This window comes from Ornithodoros turicata, chromosome 1, assembly GCF_037126465.1.
Source record: "Ornithodoros turicata isolate Travis chromosome 1, ASM3712646v1, whole genome shotgun sequence".
In the NCBI taxonomy this organism is placed as follows: Eukaryota; Metazoa; Arthropoda; class Arachnida; order Ixodida; family Argasidae; genus Ornithodoros; species Ornithodoros turicata.
The window spans coordinates 137,868,677-137,880,698 of record NC_088201.1 but is presented as its reverse complement, the minus strand read 5'-3'; the positions used below and the strand labels follow the sequence as shown (position 1 = coordinate 137,880,698).

Below are 12,022 nucleotides of genomic sequence, written 5' to 3'. Positions count from 1 at the left end.
TGAATAAGCTTGAGAGGTTATTCTCGAAGTAGGTAAGTGCAGGGAAACTGCGCGTTTTCTTCACTCAGCATAGTTTTGGCGCTCTATGGCCTTTGTTGCCTTTGTGCCATTAAACACATAATCAATCAATCTTAGTGAGGAGTCCAGTGCAACCATGAAAATAATAATATCGAAAAAGTATTTCGAGCACTGAGCATTGTATTCTAGAAATAGACCATGGAGATGCCTATGCATACATGTATGTTCATGTAATAACATTTCAGGTGAAGCAACAACTACAAGCCAACAGTCATCTACAACTCAGTCTACAATCAGCACTACAAAAAACATGACGACCACGAACCCCACGACAACCACAACAACCACAACCAGCGCAACGGCCACGACGACCACGAGTGAGTACCTCTCCGTGTCCTTGCTCTGGCGCTGTTCACAATAGTGTATGTTCGAGAAATATATGCACGAATGGAGGGCATGTGACTGGTACCCTTCATTTAAAAAACCGCTTAAGAAATGTCGCCAGCGTAACTTCGTAGTACAATGTAAAGAAGAAAAAAAAGTCGTGAAGATCGCGGCGGCAGCGTTTTGATGCCCCTGAAGGAAGACACATGAGAGATACGGAAGGTTAGTGCCGTTGATATCTCATACATTAATTTTGCTTTATAGGCGAAATCTTGGAAGATAATTTTTTGGATGTGTGAGAATTATCCCAACTAGTACGTCGGTGAAGATCGGCCTGAGCATGGCGAGAGTGAACGAAGAAATGAATGTTTATTCACGTGCCTAAGCGTTGTGCTTGGGCGACGCTTTCAGACGGTTTCACGTCGAAAAAACTAGTGTGATGATATCCACGGGTTTCGCCTAGGAAGTTCGTTTATGCTCCCCTAAAAGGATTTGCAGGTGGAAGGTGGAGGGTTGCGGTGTTGTGCACTTCAGACTCGTTTATTAATTTATGTATCCTCAGGGACGTGAAGTAATACAGATGGGAGTGGTTAACATTTAATAATGTAATGTTAATATGAGCAGCATCCAGATAGATTTATAAAGTCGTGGGGTAAAAAAAGGAAAAGAAAAAGGAACATTTGTGTTGACTACAGCAAACACAACGCAAGCGTACAACATGATCTGAAAAATGACTATGCAGTGAAATTGTCCTATAAATATTTCTTGAATTGCTTGGCGTCGGTTACGATGCACCGGGAAGCCAGTCCCACCCGAGAGATGTACGAGGCAAAAATGAATCGCGGGATGACCTTGTTGAGCATTAGAGAATGGCCACTTGTTGAGGGTGATCGCTCCGAGCTGATATGTCGTAGTCTTTTGGATTAACGCTTCGCTAAGGTAATTATCATGATAATTAATTTTGTGAAACCAACAGAGACAAGTCATTCAGCGAGTGGAAAGCAGAGACAGGTTGCGGTTATGTTTCATAGCAGTGACGCTGGCGGGGCCATTGTAATAACTGATATTAATCGCGCTGCCCTATTTTGTACAGTTTCTATTGAGTTAGAGATTGTGCTTTGTTCAGTATCCCACACGAAGGCTGCATATTCGGACATTGGAAGGACTATAGATTTGAAAGACTATCACTGAGGGACCAACTGCGGGCTCGTTGTTCCTTCACTTTCTCATCGGGCAACTGCGTTGAGAGACGGTTGTGTGCTCATGGTGCGATCGATCCAAAAACTTTTCAGCTTAATGTCGTCATGTGTTACGGGTTCATGCGCAATGGGTGATTTGCACGTTCCTGTCAAAATTACATAAGGGAAGAAGAAACGTCACATAGATGGACATCTGTCCTGTACGAATACTGCGAAATATACGGAAGTATGTGTGCGGACCGTGCCAGGCAACGGAAGATCGAATTTTTATGCCGAAGAGGCAGGCACGAAAGAAGGCAGGCACGAAACGGTACATCTCATCCCGGCGCATGCTGAAGAAGAAGCAGGAAGCTTCCAGACACATCGCCTGCTCTCTGGCAAACGCACGTGCTGTTTCTAGACTTTTCGGCACGACGCTTAAATGCTTGTGCGCTCCAGGCTGGAGCATTTCATTCTTTGGACTCAGTTGTCTTCAGAGAGCTATCACTCTTGTGTTTTGCTACCAAGTAGTCTAATAAACCGTTCGCTGTTTATTCGACGACTCGCCGACCCATTTCGCTTCGTGACATTTCTGGTGGAGGTGCGGGGCATTCCTTGTCCAACGTCCTGGAAGACCAACTGCGACAAAGCAGAAGACAAATTGGTCTGCCTGCAGAATTCGGTCCATTAGAACCCCCTAAACGCAAGAAAAAGATGACTGCGGAGACCAGTACCCAAGTGGCGCAACCTGTTGCCACGCCCATAACCCCTGCACGGTCGCCGAAGATATTCAGCGGGGAGTATTACGACGACGTGGACGATTGGGTCGACCACTATGAGCGGATCGCAGAGTTCAACAACTGGAGTGATGACCAGAAGCTCGTGAACGTCTATTTATCCCTGGAACGCACCGCGAAGACATGGTTCGAGAACCGGGAGACTTCGCTCACGTCCTGGGACATCTTCAAAAGCAATCTCCGCGAGGCGTTCGCTTTTCAACAACGAGCTGAACGCGCTGAACATCTGCTCCAGAGACGGATCCAACTGCCAAACGAAAGCGTTACAGGCTTCGTCGAAGATGTGTTGCGGCTCTTCCGGCGAGCTGACCCCAAAGCATCCGAGGAGAAGAAGGTTCAGCGACTCATGCGGGGCGTAAAAGAATAAACTTTTCGCGCCCTGTCCCGGGATCCATCCGCCACGACCGACGCTTTTCTGGACGAAGCCGTCGGCATTGAGAGGACCGTGCTCTCTCGCGCTACCGTCAACGAACGACACCAGGGCTTCGAGGCTTTCTCCACGACGGCTGGCCTCGACGTCGGATCGCTCAGACAGCTGATTCGAGAGGTGGTACGCGAAGAAGTACGAGCTCTCCTCTGTCCTGAGAAGGCTCAAGACCCGTTCGAGCAGATTGTAATGGATCTACTCGGGCCTTCCCACGTTCGTATTCCGGAAATCGTATTCTGGACAATATGATGGTGGCGCAGGAGAGGGAGAGGCCTGCAGTTCCCCTTGCTCTAGTGATGGGATAGTCGCGCAGAACTAGCTATCACGCAAAACACGCTAAAACCCCTGAGTAGACTTCACTTGGATGGATTGGTTCTCTTCTCCTACACTACTGCTGAAATTAATTTCGAAGTTACATGTAGTAGTCTTGCGGGCACTTGGGGTACTATAATAAATAGATAGCCTTCCACATAAACGCCCAAAACAACTCGTATACGCAGGGTCCATAAAACATCCCTCCATCGTCCGTTTATTGTCTCTGTAGATGTCCGTCAGGCATCCCTGTGGACTCCTAGTTTCTCTCACTTGGACCTGTGAGCATACATGCTGCGGACGTAAGGATATTCAAATATTCGGTTTCGCACATACATCAGATATCCATAGGACTGCCTTATGTTGGGATCTCTGATTGACGGCGTGAGGCGTGCTACTCTGACACTCGTATGAGCTCACGCGCTCGTAAACATACCGAGGCCGTGTTCGGAAACACGCGGACACACATGCCGCCTTCTGGTCCCAACCCAGTTCACAAAGTCATTAAATTATCTTACATGTTGCTTACACACGTCGTCGTTGACGGGCACATAGAGTACAGTGATCTGATTCGAGCGCCTTCGTGGCACAGAATTACAGCGGTGTCCTGCGACTGTGACCCCGGTCATGATCAGAAGTCAACGAAATCCCATAAAGATAGCCTGTAGGTTTCCTGTCAGTAGCTCATTCAGGTGTGCATGTTGTGACACATGCATGTGACCGATGTATCTATGCGTGTAGTATGTATGTACGCAAGTGGCGCAGCCATGAAGCATAACTACATCATCTGTATCGCACTTTGAATAATGCTTCCAACGTCAGGGGAGTGCGCATTCCTCCAACTCCCTCCTTTCCCCATTTCTAATGTCCTTGTTGTTTTGGCGCGAAATAACGGGACAGGAACGGCGTTCATTCCCACGTGGTATCACGATAAGGGACAAAAGAAGACTAAGTCAAAAAAGCAACATGCCCAAATAGCACAGTGGTTTCTCGAGTTGTCGCTTACTTTCTTAGCAGCCACACGACCTCTTTTGTCTTCCACTTCCTGTAATGCGGACCGACGCAGTAGCATCAATGCCTTCGTGATATTCTTTTTACTATCCGCTACATACTTTTTATAAAAATCCATGAGAGCGGCATAGATGTCGTTTGTGCTATTGAATTCTACGGCCAGGCTGACATCCACTCGAAGAAAGTATGCAACTACAAGGTGACTAATTACCGAAAATTCAGTAGTTAACTCTTTAATTAGGGGATTTTGGGCAAAAGCGTGAGATCGGAATGAGAGACCATTCTAGTTGTAAGCCATTCCGCGTTTTAAACAATTCTGAAACTCACACGTGCGTGAAAATATCAGTCCTCGAATTTCGATATACAAATGAGACGAAACCGCAGCGACCTGGAACGCGGGGGGTACAGCCCTCATTTCACGTCAGAGGGTCACGTGATTTGGAGCGGTGGAGATGATTGGAGTAGGTGCCGACCTGTGTGGTCAGATAAACCGCGTTCCGGCCCAGACAAGCCGCCGTCGGCGAAGGTGATGCGCTTCTCATGCGCGCTTTTTTTTCAGTTTCGGCTCATTTTCATATCACAATACGGGGATGGACATCTTAACGCGGGTGAGTGTTTCAGGATTTTTTAAAAACGTGGAATGGCTTTCAACTAGGATAATATATATTCTGCTATCCCGCTTTTACCTAATATCTTTAATTTTAGTAAATTAGTCATCTTGTATTGCATACTTTCTTCCAGAGGATGTCAGTCTCACCGTAGAATTCAACTGCAAAAACATCTACTCTACTCTCAAGGCTTTTTTTTTATAAACGTTTTGTAACGGATAAAAAAAACACCCTCTATGTATGTGGTTATCAGTTAAGGTCGTTACTGTTGCTGTTGTGTACGGGTATCCGTGCGGTACAGGACGCAAATAATTTCCCGCTTCACTTGCTTTTTCGCTTCACAGCCACGACCACATTTCGTCCCATTACGGTTACCTTCGTCGGCGATGCGAGTTACGGGACATTCACCGAACCTCAGTTCATCAGATACGCTCAAAGCATGCTCAATTTGGTAAGTTTAGGATCATGTTTCGCTAAACCTGTTGCGGTACACCTTTCTCCTAGACCAGCGCCAGCGCTATTCCCTGTGGTCGCATGTCATTGACTAATACACCTGCTTCTATGTTATCGAATATGCTTTTTTTCTCGACGTCAATGTCAATGGAAATTTGGCCTGAGAAGAACTCGAGTTCCGGAACAGAAGGAGCCTTTAAAATAACAGAAAACTAATAATTTAGCTGCAGCTTTTTAAATTCAGCATGCCGATCAGATGTCAACCTACACTCTAAGAAAAAAGAGTTTGTTTTTTTACCTTTTGGGGTAGAAGTGCGTTGTCCCAAATTTTCAACACTTTTGGGGTAGAAAATGAGGGGTAGAAGCAGTTCTACCCCGCCACTTCTACCCCAGGGGTAGAACAGAACTACCCCATATTGGGGTGGCAGTTCTACCCCCTTTGTTGAAGAGTTCTACCCGTCCACGGTTGAGTATTATGCCCCTGAAGGCATATGTGTTATACCTGATGAGAGAGCTACGTCTACCTCGAGGAGGCGAAATTTGCCTCCGTGTTGGAGATAAATGCTATACCTTTTGTGGAGGGACGTTCTACCCTTGATAGAAGTGATCTGCCCTACAGGGCTATAAATTTCCACTCCTGAAGGGAGCAGTTCTACCCAAGTGGTTCGAATCTTAACACTGTAACTGAGAGATGTTTTCTACCTTAGCAGTGATATACTTTTATGGGTGGGGAGAGGTATATTTCACACATTTAGGGAGAAGAATTTGCCACCGTATGCATGGAACTCTTCTGCCCTTGTAATTACAACCGTTCCCTCTTTTTGGGGTACACGTGACGTTAACAGTAACAACATGCAGTTACTGAACACTGTTCTGAAGTGAATAACATGGAAGCACACAGAAAAGGCTGTTACAAGTTACACATCTTTATTTTGCACAATCTACTTCAATGAAGACACAGCAGCTTTATCACATGGGCTCACCAATGCGATGGGTACATTCATTAATTTGTAGAGCACTTGCAGTGTAGAAGGGGACTTCGGCATGAATTCGATATCCATAAGCCAGTAAAGCACGACGAGGGTCCTCACAGGCTCCTTCAACCTGGACACCCTTGGAATCTCTTTCTTCAGGCATGACACGTTCGCTCCGGATGGAATACTTCCCGGGAAAAGCACACCACATGAGAGACATGTTCGTTCTTCACCTAGAAAGTCACCAGAATACATAGACAAAATCTTCAAAGTATTTTCAGCAGGACGTAATTTTCGCGGTTGCTCTAGAGATATCAATAATAATGTACGAAAAATGCAAAGCTCGTTCCCATAGCTACAAAACACAACCTTTTCCGATGTACAATAAAAACGAACGCAGTACGTACCCACCTGCGGCGTGATGGAGAACTTGTACCTTTCATGTGCTAGACTGAGGACCACAAGGAGTGTGACTATCATTGCTGCACATATACATAATCACAATATGAATATTCACCCGACATTACACAAGAATTAAACAGAAACACCCTGCGTGTGTCGCAATGCATATGCGCTATGGATGCCATAAAACCGTGAAACGTCCGAATTATATGTGGACTATCTCGGAAGACAAATCATCTTACCGTCACCATGTTCAGACTCTAAAAGCTTCAAAGAACGCTTCCAATTGGCGCTTCTTTCGACTGTACCTCTAAACCGCTTCCGAAGTGTCCTGCAGAACTCTGTCCAAGGCAGTTTCAATGGCAGTCCCTGTGATCGCATTGCATTATTCCCTAATCTGAATGAACAAAAAGTGTTACAAGGCGTATAACTGGTAAATTCGTAGTAAAGAGAACCAAGGTGGGAGCTATACAGCCACGAAAAGTACCTGCTTGTGCTGTTTCCACACACATGTGAAAGTCGTCATCGTAGATCTGTAAGGAACGAAATACGACGTAATTATCCCACTGCGACACTACGTAGCGCGCCATCAGTAAAGAACTGACCAGAATATAGATGATGGCTACGTCAAGCACTTATCACGAAAAAAAGTACACGACACTACTCACTGTAAGGCGCTTGTACATTAGTTCATCTTCCCTCAGGCAGAGTACGGTTGAGATGCCGTCGCAGGACACCATTCTTTCGCCGTAACTTGTTATAATATTCATTGCTAGATTCGTTGCATGCGGTATGCACAACTGTCTGGAACGAACTGACGGCCTAGACTGACGCAGTTTCTTCCCTTCGTCTCTCGCCCATTTTCAGGAAGAGAGACAAAAGCAGCAGACCACGTACACTGGCCTTGAGTGTTCCCTAGCATGATCTCAAGATGAAGCTAATGCATTCCGTCCGGATTACTGCCTTTGGAGTATTATGGTCAATGCTGTTGTTCCTGGAATAGCGTTGGTGTCCCAATATCTCTAGGGAGAACAATAGTCAAGCAGAGAAGGAGAGTACACAACCACACACTGCAAAACCACATATTCCAGGTTAAAATGCGCATGTATGAAGGGGATATCCCCTCGTGTCTGTTTTATTTTATTCTACGTTTTCCTTTCTCTATTTTAGTCTAATTTAGTCACAGGAGCGGCAGAATTAATCGGGTGATCAATTCAACCTCCCCTTATTTTTGTTACAGTAGGTAACTACGCATGCATCATCTTTAAGCAGGACACGAACGAAAAATGTTTTGCAATTTTCATGACATGTGGAAAACAGTAGTGTGGAATTGAAATACCATATTTTATGTAAATCTGAATTTAAACCTTCATTAAAAGCAAAGAAAAATCGTTCTGACAGAAATTTATGTGCGGATTAAACATGATTCGATTTGATAACACAGCTTGGTTTGCATTTGATTTGCCACCTCTTTTCAAACGAGGTTTAGACCTAAATCCGATCTGTTCTTTGTGTACCATTTTTAATGTGTACTGTTTTCTTCGTTTTTTGTTTTATTTTTGTTATTTTTATACATAATTGGAAGTCTACCAAACTACGTCCAATTTGCAAGGCCGGCGCGAACGAGTTCTGAAATTTATGTGTGGTGGCGCTAAGTCAATCGGCAATATTTATAAGCAGTAAAACGAATCCGTCCAACCAATTCTGTCCCTTTATAGATCAAATGACGTTTTAAATAAAACAAAACGTCTCTTATCAGCGCTAATTCTTCAGCGCGTTATTCCGCATAAAAAAGGTCGGTAAAAACAGTTGTTTCCGTTCTCCGACTTTTTAAAGGTAATTTTTGTTGAAGCTCAAGCTGTGGGTAGCCTTCACCACTGTGAACGTATGAGTGCTCTAGCTGTCATGATGTTGTACATGCTGTGGACTTTATCCATGAAACCAAGATGAAAAATATACTTTGCAATGAAACGTATTCTAAGACAATTTGACATATCGACGTATTCCTTTCAGATGGAACATTTGTACATAGATTCTGAATTGCTTAGAATCATTCTTTCGTTCTTTTTATTGCATTTTTTCCACATTTACCAAAGTAAAGTACAATACGTGCATTGTTGAAGAAACGGAAACAGTGCGCTCTCATTACCGTAAGGTGACACTTTCTTAGTTTTTTTTTAACAGGCGATGAATCTCATATCACAGCACCCCGTACTGAACGTTTCTCGCGGAAGAGTGACGTGTTACCCCGCCAAAAAGTTGTTGGCGACCTAGTCCGGGTCTGTATTTGCGATTTTAGGACAATATGGAAACGACAACACCGACTTAACATAAAAACTAACCAATTTATTCATTAGTTTGTTATGTTAAGTCAGTGTTATTGTTTCCATCTTGCATTATGATTCCCGGCTTTTGGAATATATTCGCAGATTTTAGGACCGGACACTGGTACACGCGATACTGACCCACGGATACCGGCCCGGTACTATATGCCAGTACATTTTCGATCTGGTCAAGCCAAAAACGCTATTGGATTCTTCTTTCATTGTTATAAAATGGTATCGGTCGGTGATGTCGGTATGCAAAGATACATCAATAATGAGGAAAATAGTATCGGTTTAGCGGTTCTATACTTTTCGTTGCCACTACTGTGTCCAGCAAATCCGCTATATAGACTTTCTTCACAATGGCCCGCTTTTTCTGCATCAATATTCAATATAATAATCATGACGAAAATGTATTTCTAAATATTACCTAAGACGCAAGAGCTGTAACTACACTAACATCAGATTAATGTATTCAATAATCTTTATATATCCTAACATCACTGCACGTTTCGTCCGGATTCCTGAAGTGCAAAAACCGACGGTGTCCCCACCCAACATACTCAACACAGGAAAGGAAAAGGGGGAAAAGGCGGTGAGAAGGAAGCGAAATACGGCTAACCCCATGCAACTGTTCACTTCCACCATTATCCTTGGCTGTGTCCCCAAAATTACTGACCCCTAAAAGGGAGACAGGTCAGTGGAGAGGCAGAAATGCAGTACTCCGACCTTCGACGGGGACAGAAAAAGTAGGTCGGGAAGAAGTGTGGCATTTCTACCCATTTTCAACCTTTTTTCTTAGAGCGTAGTTAATTAGCTCTATGATCATTTATTACAGTTTATGCGAATACCTGTCACCTTCGTGGTGCTAGTGAATTCAACACCGAGGTAATACTAATCGCTAAATAATTCCGGTGTGCAAGAATTTAAACTAATGACCATTATTAGATTCGCAAAGACGTGCCGCATAATACTGTTAATTTATTGAGGAACTAAATAGTAAATGAGTAGAAGCAGGAAATGATTATCCTCCCTGATGTATTACCCCTTTTGAGATAATTTGACAATCCAAGGCGGTATACAGAAGATAGGCACGGACAGAGGAAGCACTTTTCTGGATCGCCTCTGTCTGGTGTGTGCACTCTTCCGGTATTTAGTTATGTGTCACAAACCTTTCTAGATTTCCATCGTTACTGAATTATCCCTCGTCGTTGATAAACGAGTATTGACACTCGTGTGTCGCAAAGTGCGCTGATCAGAAACCTACTTCCCATGTTACCACGTGTGTTTGTTTCAAAAACCTCGATGTAGCTTGCCTGGGCGTGATATTCGTGTTATGCTGGACAGATCTTCTTCCATTAGACTTGAAACAGCTCCATGGAGGGCTAGCCGCTTGAGCTGCGGTGAAAAGCGGAGACGTTGTGAAATATCTTTTGTACACTGCTGGGCAAAAGTTTACGGAACGCGCGAGCGGCGTATTTTCTCTGGGCAGAGACACCCTAGCGGCGAGCGGAAGCGGGCGAGTCCACTCGTTCAGAGGGATGGAAGAGTGTGCTTGTGGCGACCCGCCGTGGTGGTAGTGGTAACTTTGCTTTTGAGTGTAACGAACGCCAAAATAGTTTCGTTTTCGGTCTACTGCACGGAGAGCGAGTGGCTATCGCGGGAAGGAAGTCTCTCCGCCATCGGAGAGACAACAGGGCGACAAGATGAATGAGGTGACAACGGGCTGCAGTGCATAGCTTTTTCTTCTTTTTTTTTTATTAGACAGAAACGATACTGCCTCAGTGTCGGCCCCCCTTTCGCAGCAATAACTAAAGCGATGTGCACAGGAAGGGCAGCATATAGTTGACGGACAAGGTCCACGTCTTCAAGTAGCAAGGACCACTCTGCTTTTATAAATTCCAACAATGCGTCCTTGCTCCTTGTAGACGTCCGTCTCTTGCTCATCCTATTCTTCAGGATGCCCCAGACATTTTCGATGATGTTTAAGTCCGGGCTCTGCGCAGGCCATGTCAGCTGTATTACACTGAGGTCGTCGAGAGGACGCTGCTCCCCTATGCTCTGGACGGGCCGTTCCCGGATGGGTGCTAACATTTCCAGCACGATGGTAGCTCTGTCCATCGTACTAAAACTGTCCAACGCCTTTTCGACGACCTCAGCGTAATGCAGCTGACATGGCCTGCGCCGAGCCTAGACTTAAACATCATCGAAAACGTCTGGGGCATCCTGAAGAATAGGATGAGCAAGAGACGGACGCCTGCATGGAGCGAGGACGCACTAAGCAGAGTGGTCCTTGCTACGTGAAGACATGGACCTTGTCCGTCGACTACACGCTTCCCTTCCTGTGCACATGGCCTCAGTTATTACGGCGAAAAGGGGGCCGACAAAGTATTGAGACAGTATCGCCTCCTCCACCTCTTTTTTTGTGTGTGTGTGTTCATGGGTACACGCTCTTTTCTTCTGTTTCTGTCTCATAAAAAAAAAGAAGAAAGCTGGGCACTGCAGCCCGTTGTCACTTCAATTCATCTTAGCGCCCTGTTATACCACGGTGGGTCGCCACAAGCGCATTCTTCCATCCCTCTGAACGAGTGAACTCGCCCGCTTCCGCCCGCCGCTAGGGTGTCTCTGCCCAGAGAAAATACCTCGCTCGTGCGTTCCGTAAACTTTTGTCCAGCACTGTACATATTCTGCTCCTCACACAGTTTAATATTTATGTATTCACTTACCTCACAACCACACAACTTCACGCAAACATTTTTATTCCTTTCACAACTGAAGTTCCCTTCCTCCAGCCAACCTAACTGGATCTAAGCTGTATTCGTCTTTTGTGATGCTGTTCTTACGAAACCTTGTTTTCCAGATGAACGCATTTTTCGCATCGGTGAACGCAAGAATTAAAACGAAGGTGCACAAGACATTTGTGGTAATATGCTACACCTCCTCCAATCATTATTCTATATGCAACTCCGTCATTTCATGTAACTTCTGTTCGCGAAAGCATGCATCATTTGGCCATGCAGTCCCCAATCGGAGGTATCGCGCGCGAAAGCCCTGTAGGAAACGACCCAAGCAGATGGGTGGACCTGCATCATGCCCGGGACACGAAGGTGTTCCACTCCCCAAGCAGCACAACA

General features: G+C 45.1%; 1 protein-coding gene across 4 annotated transcripts in view; it reads left to right on the top strand.

Annotated features, from left to right (window-relative positions):
- LOC135369754 (uncharacterized) overlaps window positions 1-12,022 on the top strand; it is a 74,454-nt gene that overhangs the window by 16,251 nt on the left and 46,181 nt on the right. For 3 of the 4 annotated variants that reach the window (XM_064603281.1, XM_064603289.1, XM_064603274.1), the window contains 3 exons: window positions 264-395; window positions 5,080-5,186; window positions 11,749-11,811. In XM_064603281.1, coding sequence (XP_064459351.1) covers window positions 264-395; window positions 5,080-5,186; window positions 11,749-11,811 — 302 coding nt within the window. Of the gene's footprint in view, window positions 1-263; window positions 396-586; window positions 625-5,079; window positions 5,187-11,748; window positions 11,812-12,022 lie in introns of those variants that run through there. The other variant, XM_064603295.1, reaches the window with a different exon arrangement.